Source organism: Nannobrachium achirus (assembly GCF_963921795.1).
Source record: "Nannobrachium achirus genome assembly, chromosome: 7".
Taxonomy (NCBI): domain Eukaryota; kingdom Metazoa; phylum Chordata; class Actinopteri; order Myctophiformes; family Myctophidae; genus Nannobrachium; species Nannobrachium achirus.
Genome location: NC_137816.1, coordinates 17699502 through 17716973, shown reverse-complemented (window position 1 = coordinate 17716973; position 17472 = coordinate 17699502). Strand labels below are relative to the sequence as shown.

The 17472-nt window shown below is 40.5% G+C and overlaps 1 protein-coding gene across 1 annotated transcript in view; it reads right to left on the bottom strand.

Moving 5' to 3' along the window:
• tspan15 (tetraspanin 15) overlaps positions 1–17472 on the bottom strand; it is a 73866-nt gene that overhangs the window by 53966 nt on the left and 2428 nt on the right. The window contains exons 2-4 of the mRNA XM_080730625.1: positions 9051–9236; positions 7357–7431; positions 195–290 (exon numbers count right to left, since the gene is read on the bottom strand). Of these exons, the coding sequence (XP_080586751.1) occupies positions 195–290; positions 7357–7431; positions 9051–9236 (357 nt within the window). The remainder of the gene's footprint in view (positions 1–194; positions 291–7356; positions 7432–9050; positions 9237–17472) is intronic.

Below are 17472 nucleotides of genomic sequence, written 5' to 3'. Positions count from 1 at the left end.
ACATAATGTTTGTATGTTTAATATGTTTTCTTGTCAATTAAAAACAAATGTAAGGGTCCATTTGATTACATTTTTACAACCTCAGAGGTACAAATGGATAACACTGAGGATTTTGCCATTCCTTTTTTCTGTTTGCTCTCAACAAAGTAATCAAAAACAAATACAAGGGACTAATGGGAATAGTGTCGCTCTACCTTTCTCTGCACAAAGTCCATGATGTTTTTGAAGTCCAAATCATCGTAGTAGTTCACCATGCCTTTACGGATTTGCTTATTCAACAAATCCACCGTCTGTGAAAGACAGAAAGAGACATTTTTGTTAGATAAGGACAAAGAGTTAATTATTTAATAGATCTTATTAAACAGCTCCATCATCTCAGACAGATTTGGAGATGACACGGGTGGATAAGACGAGCAGTGGGAAAAGCAGCTTGTCAACTGCATCAAAGGTTCGTGTTCCCCCAGCGGTTAAATTAATTTATTCATTCAAAAAGTTTATTTAGTTTCCACAACACGTTCATTTTGCAATCGAGGCTCCCAGCCAGGCAACAGCATAGGAGTGATGAAATAGCATACTGCTGCCATTTGTCAGCAAATATTTGTCAACTCCCTTGCCTCATCATTCAAGGTGACCACTGAACTGGAATATAAAAAAGCTCACATCTGTCCATAGAGCCCGACCGATATATCGGTCAATTCGATATATCGGTCGTTTTGGAGGTATCGGTATCGGTATCGGTATCGGTGAATTATTCCACCGATACCGATATTTTTTTATTTATTTTTTTGACCCCATTAAATCTAGTAAACATGATTTCAATCGCGACTTTGCATGTTCCACCCCCCATACAACCCCATCTTTCATACAGGGCAGCCATCTTTGCTTACATAACATGAAACGTAAAACATAATGGCTATTTTCTCAAGAATGCCTGAACGGATTTCCAATCTGATTTTTTGTTTGAAAGCTGTGAACAGCCTGCACAAACATGGTGCATGCTCTGTGCATGGGCGTGCATGATCTGTGCACTATAAATTACATGGAAGTCTATGGAGATTTATGGCAGGGAGAACCCAAAGAAGGCATATTTAATTGGCAGTAACTGAGTTAATTGTCTGTAACGTGTCTGCGGATAGAGCATGAAACCCTGAGTTATATAGGCCTATGTGTGGGCAATACCAGAATTATCCAGCAGAGTGCAGTATAATAGTCCAAGATGCAAGCCAACACTACTGGAGCTGCTGCCTCTCGTGTGTCGTTCACTCACCACATGCACTGTCTAACTCTGATTTTTCATGTTGCGGTGGAGGAAGGTGTGTAGGCCTATGTGAAAATCCACAGAGAAATATAGATGTCTGACTATAGACTATAGAACTTGTGTTGTTTAATTGCTTGGCAATGCATTTACGTTTGGATAAAATAATAATAATAATAAAGCTTTATTTGTATAGCACCTTTCATGACATGAAATGCAGCTCAAAGTGCTTTACAGAGCAGAAAATGAAGCACAGTTACTTAACAGAAAAAATAAAATACACATGAATACAATAAAGCAGAACAATAAAAACATAAAACATTGAAGAACAATTTCAGAACAGTGTGGACGTCAATAGCATCAAAGAGATAAAAAAATAATTCAGCTAAAAGCAAGAGTAAAGAAATAGGTCTTGAGCTGTGCTTTAAAGCTATCCACAGAGGCTGCCTGTCTTAGGTGTAGTGGGAGTTTATTCCAAACTGTCGGTCCGTAGAAGCAGAAAGCTGCTTCACCATATTTTTTATATTTCATTTTAGGCACATCGAGTAGGTCAGCACTAGAAGACCTGAGTGGGCGGTTTGGAACGTATCTATGCAGGCAGTCATAGAGGTACGAAGGTGCCAGACCATTTAGAGCTTTATAAACAAGTAAAATAATTTTAAAATCAATCCTAAAAACAACCGGGAGCCAGTGTAGCGACGCTAAGACTGGAGTAATATGTTCTCTCATCTTAGCTTTAGTTAAAACTCTGGCTGCCGCATTTTGAACAAGTTGCAAACTGTCAGTTGTTTTCTTTGGCAGACCAGAGAGAAGTGCGTTGCAGTAATCAAGCCGAGAGAAAACAAAAGCGTGGATCAGCGTTTTTGCATCGTCCAATGTTAGATAGGCTCTAATTCGCGCAATATTTCTAAGGTGAAAGAAGGCAATCTTGGTGACATGATTAATGTGTGTATTAAAATTCAATTCAGCGTCAATGATCACTCCCAGGTTCTTTACAGAAGTGTTACTTTCTTTAGACAGGTTACCAAGTCTACTTATTATTGATTCTCTCTGCGCAGTAGAACCAATTATGAGAACTTCTGTCTTGTCCTCATTTAGTTTGAGAAAGTTCTCACTCATCCAGCATTTTATGCTAGACACACACGTCAGCAATGGGTCTAGAGCACAGGGGTCGTCCGGAGCTACCGAAAGGTACAGCTGGGTGTCATCAGCATAGAAATGGAAATTCACACCGTGAGCGGAAATAAGTTCTCCCAGCGGCAGTATATAGAGGGAGAATAATAAAGGACCAAGAATTGAGCCCTGTGGAATACCAGAGCAGATGTTGTGTTTGTTTGACTCAAAGTCAGCTAGATTAACAAAGTAGCTTCTGCCTGTTAGGTAGGAGTAAAACCAGGACAAAGCTGTGCCTGACAGCCCTACCCAGTGTTCAAGACGTTGTATTAGAATTGTATGGTCAATTGTGTCAAAAGCCGCCGTTTGATCCAGCAGTAGGAGAACGGATACATTTTTGTTATCAGCAGACACCCTAAGATCATTAATTACTTTTAAAAGTGCAGTTTCTGTGCTGTGTCCTTTCCTGAAGCCGGATTGGAATTTGTTGTGCACCTTATTGTTCTGCAGAAATACATCCAATTGATGAAAGATAATTTTTTCTAGGACCTTGCCCAGAAAAGGCAAATTGGAAATGGGTCTATAATTACACAGCATGGACGGGTCGAGGTTGTGTTTCTTGAGTAAGGGCTTAACTACGGCCGTTTTCAGTGTTTCTGGAAAGACACCTGATTGTATAGAGTTATTTACTATTTTTAGGATATCTCCAATCACACAGTCTACAACCTCTTTGAGAAATGGCGTGGGTATTGCATCCAGCGAGCAAGAAGACGATGTCATTTGCGATATGGTTTTACGAAGTTCCTCTTCATCAATTTCACAAAATGATACTAGGCTGCCCCTAGATTTATCTACACTTTTACACATGGCACCATTAACCGCATTTGCATTTGTGACAGTATTATTCATAATACCAGCTCGAATGTTCACAATTTTGTTGTCAAAGAAGGATGCAAACTCATTACACTTTGCTTTAGAGGCAAGGAGTGACTGCTTGTAGGACTGGGGGGGGTTTAAGAGGCGTTCAATAGTGGAGAATAAGACCCTAGCATTGTTCTTGTTCTCATTAATAATTCCGGAAAAATAGGCCTGCCTAGCCAGACGCATGGTTTTATTGTACGTGGCTGTTAATGACTTAAAAATCTGTTGATGGATAGTTAGTTTATTTTTTCTCCAAGCTCGCTCTGCTTTGCGGCATTGTTTCTTGAGTGAGCGTATATGATCGTTTATCCAGGGTGTTTCTTTTACTTTATGTTTCTTTTTAGTTTTCATAGGAGCCACTATATCCAGAACTGACTCTAATTTAAGATTAAAATGTTGAACCATATCATTTACTGAGGGAATATCAGGAAGGGGGGGTGCACATGCAAGATGGCGAGCAAACTCTTCTGCTGCCGATGCCCTGAAAAATCTCTTTTTTATAGTATATTCTCTATTGTATTTTTCTAGATCAGAGACAGTCATATTAAAACACAGTAAATAGTGGTCCGATAAGTCAGGCTTAGCGATGATCCTGTCCATAGAAATACTTAGCCCTTTAGAGATCACCAGGTCTAGGGTGTGGCCCTGATTGTGGGTTGGCCCGGTAACATGCTGAACAAAATCAAGGGAATGTAATAACTGTAAGAAACTCATAGCAGTAACATCTGTAACAATATCCACATGTAAATTTGCATCGCCAGCAATCAAGGTTCTCTCATAGTCAGTGGAACAGATAGATAAAAGTTCTGATATTTCTGTAAGAAATAAGGCTTTGCTACATTTTGGTGGGCGATATATGGTAATCATTAGAACAGAGGATTTACTCTCAAATAAGTTAGCTTGGTATTCAAAGGATGAAAAACTTCCAAAAGACAGGTTCTTGAATTTAAAGATGTCAGAGAAAATGTACGCCAAACCTCCACCTCTTTTTCCTTCGCGCACTGATTGAATAAAATGATAGTTTGGTGGGCAGGCGACGCCAAGTGCAACAGCTCCATCTGTGCCCAGCCAAGTCTCTGTTAAAAAGATTATATCTAGCTTCTCTTCACAGATTAGATCATTTACAGAGGAGGGCTTGTTTAAAAGTGACCTGATGTTAAAGAGGGCCAGATTTATTTTTTGACATTCTACTGTACTATAGTCCCTACAGGGTATGTAAGTTAAATTTGCTAGATTAGCAGAGCCACTGCTTGTCCTGGACACTCTATTTGAAATTACAGTAGAAATATTGTGAGCCTGCTTAGTAAAAGCGCCTAGAGGAGCATCGGGTCCAGATACGGTTGTTGCTGGGTATAATATCGGACCCAATGTATTGTTCAGCTGGGAGGCCATGTATTGGCCCAGTATTGTCCCAGCTCGTTGAGGTCGTGGAGCCATGTTCAGCTGGGAGGCCATGTTTTGGCCCAGTATTGTCCCAGCTCGTTGGGAGGCCAGGTTCTTCTTTCGTTTAGGTCGTGGAGGGATGGGTGGGGGTGAAAGAACCCAGGCCACAGATTTCTGGGGCATGGCAGGGTCAGTTTCGTCCGTTTTCAAAGATGGTGGTTGTGGAGCCGGGCATTTGGCCGGTGGCGGTTGTGGAGCCGGGCGTTTGGCCTGGCGTCTGGCCGGGGTCATTTTAATCCCTTTGTTAATTAATTCATTCATCCCATTCGTGAAATCTAAAAGACACATATTAATTCATAAACGAGACAAAACACAGCAGAACCCCCAAATTAAAAGAGTATTATTATCCAACAAGCAATAGAAATTGATAACTGCGACCAAACTTAAAGTTTGACATGAAAAGCACAAAAAAAGCAATAATCTGACCATTTATCCGAGGGGCGAGCTGTCAATTAAATGATCTTAAATGAATATTTTTTTTTTTTTACAAAACATCGGTATCGTATCGGTATCGGTGCTCTAGCACTCTCCAACATCGGATATCGGTATCGGTCGGAAAAAATGGTATCGGTCGGGCTCTCTGGTGCAGTGCGGTCACATGAGGGCTACTTTATATCAGTCTGATTTGGAGAATAAATATTTGCACAACGTAACGTTCAAGTACATTTGGAAAATAAACTAGTCTATTATTCAATTCCTCCACACTTCATAGCGTCATATTTTGAGCTTAATTTAGACAGAAGAGTAGAGAGAGAGGAAACTGAGGACAAGGAGGAGGAAGGATATGCAACACAGACTGGAATAGAAACGGAGCTGTTGATTATGTGGTCAACACCATGTCCAGCGCACCCCATCATACCATAGCTTTTAACTTGAGGCAACATGTCTGTGTAAAGAGGAACAATATATGGCCTTTTGGATTCAATTAACTAGAGGCCCTCAAATACAATTTATTGCCAAAACAGGTTGTGACCACATCACTTTGTTGTTGCCACAAAAGTGGCACCAAGTGGCCTTTCTTTCAGATACTTTACTTCTTTCCAACGATCTTATAATTTCTCCCGTCCTTGTTAGTATTCATGGATTCTAAATAGACCCTTGTGTAAGGAGTCATATCTTTGTAAACACAACAAACTGCAAACCATTCTGACTAACGCCTTAGCAGGATGATTGGCTTTTATTGGAGTGAGATACAGGGAGAGGGACAAGGACATATAGTACGCAGTCAAGTAGACAAATTAAAATACATGGCAAAACAAAGGAGAATGAAAGACAGATAGCGGGACAGGGTGAGATAAAGACATGACAACACAGGTAAATAGACAAACAAAAGAATGAAACATAAAAGACAGACATGGTGACTGGTGAGAGAGAGACAGAAACCGAAAGGAAAAGAGAGCGAAATAGATGAACAAAGGGAAGCAGATAGCTCGACGGTAGATATATCATACAAATGTAAATCCATCCTGCTCTTTGAATATATTATCTCTAAATACATTATACTCTCTCTGTGCTTTGCCTAAATGGAAAATCTGTTGGAAAGTATCCATTTGATAAGAAAGTGAATTCATGTATGAAAAATTGAAAATGTATAATGCATGTTACTGCGTCAATCAGCAAAAATGTCATAACTATTCATGACAATAATTACTCAAATGACTCCTTACTGTCCCAACTCATGTGAAATAATTGATGTGATTATTCATGGTTCATATAATGATGACATCAACGTGCCTTAATCAAAAAATAATAATGGCAATATTAATATGGAAGGCCCTAGCTTTGGAATGCCACCTTCAGAGGTTCCTACAAAGCACAACTTATATCTATTTATTATTATTTTTTTCAAAAGTTTATTTTTATTATGTTTCTTTAAAAGGTATGGTAATAGTAAGGGGATGAAAATTTCTTCACCAATGTGTTTTAAAGGTGTGTAATAATATGTACTAAAAGGTTGAAATTCAACTCCCGGGGGAAACCTCATAAAAAAAATGATTTGTGTTTGTGACCCATTCATTTACTATACAGGAAAAAAATATAGAAAATAAATATGCTTTAAGTAGCATGTGATGGGTCAAACTAGGGTTTTTTCATGATGCTGAATCCATTGCAAGCATTTGTTTTGCACCAAAAACATTCCTTGGGCTAAAAATGGACCCACAAAACGATGGTTTAGTGATGAATCATCACTTTTCACCGTTTTTAGGGGCCATTTTTAGCCCACAGAATGTTTTTCGTGCAAAACAAATGCAAGTGATAAGGATGGGGTCTAAGCATCATTTCCGAACACCAGATTGGATTCAGATCATGCTCACTTAATTATTCAAAAAGTCCTCCAAATTACCATACTTGAAATCATATTGGAAATATGTAAATGTATTCTGAAGCTCGTCATTAACTTTTGACATGGCATTACTTCTACAAAGACAGCAGAAACAAAAGCTTGTTATGAATCCCACACATTAAGTCAAACACTGCAATTCAGTCTAGTTGGTTGGAAGAACCGTTGAATGAAAAGTTGTAAGGATATAATGTAAACTGTGTTGGAAGATTAACAGCCTGGCACCTCTGGTTGGGATGGTCTACACATAATAGATGTTTGATTGGCAGCTAAGACAACCTACCTGGTTGCGGAACACCAATCCAAGCACTCCTCCCAGCATCTCCAGAACCAGACACACTGTCAGTGTGAACATGAACTAAAGTATGGACCATGAGAAAAGAAATTAGGAGGGTTTAATGAACATGAACCACACTATGGACCATGAGAAAAGAAATTAGGAGGGTTTAATGAACATGAACCACACTATGGACCATGAGAAAAGAAATTAGGAGGGTTTAATGAACATGAACTACAGTATGGAACATGAGAAAACAAGAGGGTTTAATAATCATGGAATGCAGAAGACTGAACCAATCATATTCTGGAATGATATACTCCAAAATGCCTTAAAAGGCAGAAACAGAAGGCCTACTACTGTATAGTATGTACAATATTCTGTATTGGCAAGCATTTCAAATGCAGTATATTGATTGACTTGAACAATAGCTGTGTTATGAGCTTGGAGATGGGCTAGAGATATGTTATATTTAGGGATATTTCACTTTCAAAAAAACTTTTGGTAATTTTATCATCTAATCAGGCTTTTATGAATACCCTGAACAGTTTTTAATTAGCTTGATTGAATATTTAGATATTTGATGTAAATGTTACCAGGCCATTTATTTTTAATAATTATTTTTTTTGTATTTCATTTTTTCCATTTTCCCAAATAATTATTAAAAATAAATGAAAAAGGTTATCGAAAAAACACAACCTGCTCACATATTAGGAAGGTTGTATGAGTCACCAGAAAAAATAATGGGTGTTTTTAATGAATCTATAATGGTTAAAATGGAGTTTGAAGTTACAATGGGTGTGTATGTGGAGAGAGGCCCTTCCACTGCTCCCTGTTGAAAGTGGAATATCCCTTTAAAGCTGATCGGTCAGACAATTATCGAGATATGTGAAATACAGATGGAGGGACTAGGATTGGTAAAATATTAAAACATTTGAATGGCTTGGAATTCAGCTAGGACAGGTCATACATGGGCAACTGGCGGCCCGGGGGCCACATGCGGCCCCCACCTTCACTTAATGCAGCTCGCAGGTTAATATCGGAATGCTGGTATAATATTGATTTCAGCTGTTACAATTCCAAACATGCAAACATGACCCGCTTTAATTCCTTCAGTCTGTATTAGCAGTTTAATGACTAATTTTACGCATTTATTTAATTTTTCAATTCCAACGATTTTGTATTCAAGTTCATACAGTCATTAAAGTATAAATGCATTTGAAATAAATAAAGAATGTTACTTTTCAGGATTCCAATTAAAAAATAGCAAAAATAGCCAATCTAAAAGATGAAAACGCGCCGCGCTGCAACGCATTTTGAGCTTGTAGATCTGCTATTATTTGCTATTTTGCCATTTTTACTTTTGTGTAACACAGAACGACAAAGTAGGGCATTCATTTATACCGTATAAGGAGATAAGAGCTTTCTGCCCAGCACTGCAGTATATGGAATGTGGAAATATAGTGGCCCTCTCCAGTGGTGTGATATGGATTTTAGAAATGGTGCCCCTCTAAATTCGTGACGTCATGATTCATGTGCGTGCATGTAAAGTGTGAGTGCGTGCAGCTAAATAAGTCTGGGCTCGCCGAGCCCAACCGAGCCCACGGCATCTCACCCCTGGCCCTCTCCATCGTCAAAGTCGCCCACCCCTAAGCTAGGTATTGCGGGATAGAACGGAACCAAACAGAAGAGAAACTCACCACTTTCAATAGAGTAAGATTATCCCTGAGTGCAGCCAGAACTCCTATGAAGGAAACGATGAACATGACGACTCCCAGCAGGATCAAGATAATAGCTGGGGCCAGAAACACTCCCTGTAGTGTCTTATAGCGCTGCCTCTCCACCTCAGCATAGATCCCTATAGCCAGGATGAACGAACCTATCAGCTGCAATGAGGAAATTGAAAGATGCAAAGGTCAAATGGTTCAAATGCATTCAGATATATGAATGAATCTCTATATAAAATGGAAAACTGGAATATTCAGAAAGATGTGACAAGTGGAAAACAATGATACGTTATAAAGGCATGAATCTGGATCAGTGATAAACACAGAGATGGGGGCTATGCAGCCTGACGACCAGAGATCAGTCTGCCTACTGAAACATCTGGGGACATTTATGTAAATTCAATGGCTGGGTCAGAACAGAGGCAAACACTGCCACCAACAAACCTACGGCTTTGAAAAGAAATCATAGCAACGTATTACCAAATATTGGTTCTGCAATGCGGTTATTGCTTTTTTTTCTCAGACTTGTTTCCACCCACAGTTTTTCCTGGAAACCAGAAGAATCTGCCAATGTCAAAGAATAAATAGCAGATTTGGTCTGGCCCTACTCGGTTGTAATTGGATTTCACTACCCCCGAAGTGGTGGGGCACCAATCAGGGCCCAGTGTGCAAATATGGGGTGGGTCTATCACAAGAGTTTTCTTTTTTCTTTTTTGTATTCACCCCTTGGAAATGCAGGTTCCACACAGAGATTCCAGACTAATATCTACGCAGTGATATTAGTCAGTTTTAGCATTGAATTTAGATCTCACCAGATGAATCAGTAGACATAACAGAGATATTTGATTGCTTGGCTATGGGAGACTAGGGGCCATGTGAAGAAAAATCAAACTGTGTGTATTCTAAAAGCCCTGTTAGCCCCCCAAAAAGCTTCTTAGAACCGACAACATTGCTAGAGGAAAGGTCTTGGTAGTCAGTCACCAAAATCAGTAGTGTTCATTTTGCAATCTGCCCAATAGATTATAAAATATGTTTTGTGCAAATTTGACATTTTGGCCAGAAGGTAGCACTCATGGAAACTTGATTATCCTAGTATGCGAGGCCACCTCACGTCTCTGTTTTATATTCATCTCTGTGAGATCCATGGTTAATCTTATTGATGTATTTCTTCCACAGGTGGATATTGGAGAGATTTTGTTCTATGATATAAATGTTATTATTGCAGCTTCGTCAACCAGATGAATATTCATTGCATCATTAATTTCTGAGAATTGTGTAGGCTGTCCCTTTAAAAACCCACTGTGGGTCCTTTGGGATTAGAAAAAATATTGACTAAATCAGAAAGATATATTACAAGAAAATGAAAGGAACTTGCTTTGATGGTGCAGACATCAAAAGACAAATGGATCATTTACAAACAGATGAACAGATACCCTAATTAATTTATGAATTAATTTCAAACTCATTAACTTATGCATTAACTTGTTTGTTCTATAATGAAAGTTAATCAATTAACCAATTCATTTGCCTAGAGAAGGAGGCCTTGTGGAGTCTATTAATAAACAATCGTAATCTGTTAGCCTGGCCAAGACAACATGGGTGAGTGAGTGAGTTTCTTTTAGTTCAATCTGCAAGAAATAATTTGGATTTTCAGAGTTTCTTAACAGAGATTATTCGAATCCAAAGTTAAAACAAAACACAGTGTATATGACAACCGCTATTCTATCTTCCATACCATACAGTACCAATATATTCCTATGATGAAAGCAAGTCTTAATTGCGAACATAGGTCGCAGTTTACTCTCAGAACCGTCACAGCTTGTCCGTATACGTCTGTCCGTCCGTCCAGGTACCACCTGACACTGTGGTTCCCCTGACACATCACTGTGACATGTGATGTCACCTGTGATGTCACAGTGATGTGTCAGGGGAGCCACAGCATAGACATAGAAAGGTAGACGCCTTCGGCTAGGGGGTGGTATGCATTGAACAACTAAGGGAATCTTCATCGCTTCCGTGTGCGTCACACATAGGGAAGTTGCAAGGCCAATCAGAGGTAGGTGGGGGCAGGTCTTTACGTATGCAGCCTGTAAGAACAGCTGAGCCGCGCAACATCGGAACTGGCTCTGTTGAAATGAATTGTAGTCCTTGGATAAGTCCCGGAAAAGACATGCTGTGATTGGCCAGTAGTCACTTTGACTGACAGCGTTCCCTTAGTTTTTTTTTTTAACTGCAGAGGCGAACGAGGCATCTAGCTCTTTATATCTGTGAGCCACAGTGCCAGGCGTGGTCTATGGGTTTGACGCTCTGACATCACGCTTTGACATCACTGTGATGACATGACATGGGAACCTCTAACAGATTCCCTTTCATGCCCATATATGGAGATCCCTGATGTCATCAATATTAAGCCCATATCTAACAGGACTTCATATGGGAATGCCCATTTATGGAGGAAGACCTTTAGGGCGAGTCGCTTGATGCCCTGAGGTGTCTTACTAGTAGGCCTATATTGTACTAGAGGGAAATATTTACTTTCAATTCTGGCTTTGACCGTGCTGTGACCTACAGTAAGACACATCACGACCACTGTATTCTTGACTGTCATAAAAACAGCGTTCCTCTGATCAGCACGTTGGACAGCTAATGAGCTGATAATATATGCAGAGGCAGCACGGCGATGTACTTTAGCAGTGAAGGCATGCTGCTAATCATTTCCTTCAGTCTGACATCAACTCAAAAGCGCACACACACAAACACACATTTACTTTCACATTTGATCTCCCTTTAATGACTAGGACTGGTGCTTTTCTGACTGTGGGTCACAGCCAGGGTTACTGGTTCTCCACATGAAAAATTAAAGCTACCACTGTTTAATGAGCCAGATAGTGGATAGGTGACATGCTGTGTAGAGTACATGTTAACCCCTTTCCCACAATCACCAGACCAGTAATATCTTTTTATGATCTTGGGTCCTACCTACTAGTATTTTATAACTCAGTCACACGGTAACAGAAAAGTCATGCACTCTGATGAAGATGCAGTAGCACCGAAACGTCAGTCATTATTTTTTGGAGCGGTGAAAGCGCTCCCAATGAACAGGTATGTCCGTGGGTATGTGGGTGGGTGGCTGGGTGGCTGGCTGGCTGGCCGTGTCCGTAGCCTGGCAATACCTTGAGTGGCCACACACAAAACACTAGTTAAAGGAGGGGCGCTGTTTTGTGCAGGCCAGGCACACTCACCACTCACTCACAGGCACAGTTTACACTCACTCACTCACTCACATAGGGTACAGCTGCTCAAATTCACCGCTCCACTTCGAACCGAGGTTTGATTTTTGTATTTGCACCTAACTAAAAGGCTTTATTGTCCGAGCTGCTCCAGTGTCTCTTTCCGTTGCAACTGCTGTCCCCGCTCCTGTGACGCACCGCACTAGCCGTAAAAGCTGAGGACCGCGGTAGAATCCCTTTGTTTTGCAGAATAAATAACTAGAAAAGCGCACCTCGGAGCACAGGTCTCTGCCAGGCCGGGTTTCCTAATGCCTATCCACAGTGTGTGTTCTAGACTCTTTTTGGAGCGGTGAAAGCGCTCCCAATGAACAGGTATATCCGTGGGTATGTGGCTGGCTGGCTGGCTGGCTGGCTGGCTGGCCCTGTCCGTAGCCTGGGCAATACCTTGAGTGGCCACACACAACACACTAGTTAAAGGAGGGGCGCTGTTTTGTGCAGGCCAGGCACACTCACCACTCACTCACAGGCACAGTTTACACTCACTCACTCACTCACATAGGGTACAGCTGCTCAAATTCACCGCTCCACTTCGAACCGAGGTTTGATTTTTTTTTTAGGGCATAGTATAATCTATGATCCGCAGCTATTCGTGTGGCCATGGCATACGCCAGTGCATAAATAATGCCTATCAGATACGCTACTTTGAAAGGTTCACGAGGGCATACGCTTTTTCAAAAAAATGTCTTCACAGCATACTCTGTATACCTGTGTGACTGGTAGAACACAGCACTGCCTAGTCTACCCAGGGCCACAAACTTTGAAAGGCAGTCAAGCCAAATTCCTATACCCAAAATCTCTGCTCACTCCCTCACTCACACTCGGTCCTCTCTAGCAGCTAGGGTCTAGCTTAACCCAGAAATAGTTCCATTTGGTAATTTTCTTTTAAGAAGAGCCGAATGGAGGAGCCAAGTGGGCTCTCCAAGCTCCTAAATAAAACAGCATTGCCAGCCATGTCGCAGACTTCAAGAGATGTTAGAGCGGACAAAACGTTGTCCTGGGTGCTCGTATCCTAAAATGAGGGGACTGCCCCATGGTTTGAACAGGTTAAAATTCACCAGGTTAGCATTCACCAGCGTCAGCAGGTTAGCTACTCACCAGGTTAGCATTCACCAGGTTAGTTTTACTAAGGTTAGGGTTAGGGTTATGGTTAGGTTGTCGGACCAAAGGGAGTTCGAACCAAGGACATGTTACCAAAATGTAAACATAATAACATTCCTGCATGCATGTGCAGATATACCGAAGTGCATTTATTATATATAAAATTCTGAATAACAGTGATCTAAGCTACTGATTGAAGCAAAAAATTAAATAATGGGTTGGTTTTTATTTATACAATCATGCTATTTGTTGTGCGAGAATGCATGTCTAACAGCTCATATACTGCAGGCCTATGAGAACTACAGCATCTAACAATCCAGTCCAGCTGGCTTGATTCCTCCAGACTTGCATAATCCTCTCCTCCTCGCTCAGAGGCTGGACTAATGCACAAGTGGAGGCTAGTTGGGGTATTGGAATTTGTCTAGCAGCAATTGGAATGGGATCTGAAAAATCAGAATTAATTCATCTCGATCACATGGACCCCAGAGAAAATGAGCACTGATTTGTGAGTGTTGGAAAAAATCTGCAGTAGGAGCAGTAGCAAAAGGCGTGTCCAATTGTAATTTGTAATCAATCAGAATGGATTCTGACAATTAATACATCGTGATCACATGACTACAGACATAAGGTGTAGCAGAAATAAGGAAATGAGGAAGGAAGGCAAGGAGAACATAATGAAGAAGGGAGGAGGAATGAAGAGAGGATCATATTGTGCGACACCAAGTTGGGAATTGTGTTTATATTCCACCATGTCGTCTTTTCCTTACATGTCCTGACTTGCTCTCTGTTATGCTACTAGCTGGCTGTCTGCCAGCCCACCCGCGCCAGCCCACCCCTAAGACACTTCCATTCAACAAGAGGAGAGCACTCCAGACCATTTACTTTACCTTTTTAAACAGAGCGACTAACAATTACTGTCTACAATAGAATAGGTCAACAGTCATGAGTTACAATCATAACAAGTACCATTGTTGATCGTTCATATACACAAATCTTGACTAAAATGCCACAGATAATCGGACCAGGGATAATCGGAATAACACAGACAATTCTATTTTCTCTTCAAGGCATGCATTCACTGAATTTCAGAGACAGCAGATGATTCTTAGTGAAAGTACTAGAGTGAGTGAATAGGCCCAGGTTAAGTTATTACAAGACCCCACTCTTACTCAGGCCCCACTTCTCAACACTGTTAATGTACTGTTAATGTTGGCCTGAAGTAGCACTAATTCAAAATAACAGATCCATGTGATTGTCATGGGCAAAAAAGGTAATTCACCAATGAAAATAAAATGATATGGATTATCTAACCCTAAGCCCCAAGAGGACACTTTACTTCAAATCAGGGCAATAAAATATATAATTATACAGTTGCAGATAAACCAATATGTCTTTTTCACTGCAGCAAATAATAATAATTTATTATCTGACTACCAATCTGATTCATTAGGCTGATCATATGAAAATGACTGATCACTTTATTGAATGATTAATAATTAATACCAATTCATAATAATTTTCCACTTATATCTTGATGTGCAAATAAGAAAATGTAGGAAGGTCACTATTAATTAGAGATGTTACCGATCAATCGGCAATGGATCGGATCGGGCCAATCAAAGTGTGATCGGCGATAATCGGTGGTTTAGATCAAAAGCTAAATTCACCGATCTGATCCGATCGGTGCATCCGATCAACCAGCCGTTCAGTATGCCCACTTATGGCCATTTTGGGGTATTGATTTCCACAGTGCTGAAGAAATAATTAGTTACTGCTATGATAATAAATACATAGTAATGCTGGTAAATAACTATAAGGCAAATATATAAATGAATTCATGAGTGAAATAATTAATTAAAGTTAAAACATTAACATTTAGAAAATATAAATAATATATAAATAATAACCTGATCGGATCGGTGATTGATCGGTATCGGGTGATCAAACTTTTGTTATCGGTGCTCGGTGATCGGTTCCAAAAAACCTGATCGGACCATCCCTACTATTAATATGTGAATTTCTGACATGTTATAGTAGGTCTTGGTACTGTTAGTGTATGTATATATGACACAAACCTAAAATACTGATCCTTCCCACCTAGTGTTTATCAAAGATTGGGTTAATCATTTAACGGATCCTGATTATAACGTTGTAAACATTTCCAAGTCACCATAATATGCTGAATAACCCACTATGGACTTGTAGGTATGCAACCAACGGATATGGTGTCTATTCCTTGAAACGGTAAAAGCATGACTAATAACTGGAAAACCATACTGGGGTCATGAGAAAAAAATAATTTCAAACATCTAGGTATTTAGGGCTATACAGTATGTTGCCTAGCTGGTTCTGTGACTGGCAGCTGCTGATTTTTTAAACAAAACAAAAGAAAGAAAAAGGAGGAAGGAGGAAAGGTTGGAAGATCTGGCCAAACTGCCCTCTCTGAACATCAATTTGCCATGGTGCCTTTGAGCAAGGCACGTGCACTCAGTTAAGCATTAAAGGTTCAAAAGAATGAAAAGAGTATTGTGTTAAAATCACAGAATAGACTCTAAATCAGTTCTGAATTCAGCTTGCCATGGCAATAACAACATGGGAACAAAAACCCTTTAAAGGATTAGAGAAGTATAATAAAATAAAGGCAGATAGGCCAGAAGACAGAGAATATGATTTCGCCATATTATTTGTGTGTGTGTGTGTGTTTATCCGTCTGTCTGTGCGCTGCTGATCTCGTACACTACTACATCAATCGGCATCAAAGTTTGCATGCATGCCATGGGAGACACTAACCAAACCAGCCTGCTTTACGTTTACTCTTGAGCCGTAGGTCGGAAAACATTTTTTTTTTTTTTGCTTTTACCACTCCACATTGTGTTCATTCCAAAGTTTGTGGGAGGAATCCATTTACAAAAACGTCCAAATTTGAATCACACATTAAGGGGCCTTTAAACAATACAGAGCCAAATATGATTTAAATTTCACCCAAGCGTACGGCACAAATGCTTCAAATGTTTGTTGCAGAAACATACAGTCGAATCACATGAGAAGCATACAAAAACACTTTCACTTCTGCCCAAAAATTTCCCTGGTTGCAACCCATGACTTACACAGGCCTGGCTAAAGTACCATGCATAGTAGTACATAAGGACCGCAGGAATACATAAGCAACGGACTGAACGGAGGGTGAGAGAACTTTACTCCGTTTGGTCCGGTTTGACTCCCAGTACGTAACACTCCGGATGATTTATCTCCGTATACGGACGCTTACGGACAGCACCCAACTGGACGGACTCAACGTACAAGATGTATCCGTACTCCGTAGCAAGAAGTACCCACGGCCACCGTTGTCAAACATAGGCGCAGTAGTGAGGAAAATTAGCCTACTTTAACTCTGCTCTATGACAGCGGTTCTCAAACTGTGTCCCAATGAGAAAATATATTGTATCAAGAAACGGCGCACACACACACACACACACACACACACACACACACACACACACACACACACACACACACACACACACACACACACACACACACACACACACACACACACACACACACACACACACACACACACACACACACACACACACACACACACACACACACACACACACACTCCTCCGACAGCTGCCAACAAGACTATGCACAAAAGAAGAGCTGATTAATTAGCTCAGCGGCTCATCATACTTGGGAATTATATGTGGGTGTGTTTTGTTATAATCACTCTGGGTCCGGATCCATACGTGGTTAAATCTGTACCCTCGCGGAGTTTTACATTTACCGCGAATCCGCGAAGCAACTTTGCCAACAGACAGCAGAACCTGCAGTTCAGACTGTTACCACTTATAATATCACGTCGTCTGGTCAAGAAATTCTGTGGTTCTACATATTTTGGCTAAATGCTTCGGTTTTTACACGTGTGAGAACCACCTTCATGTGGCGTGCGGCCCCAACGGGAGCAGAATTGGAGCGGAGAGCGTGTCGGCACATAAATAACGTGC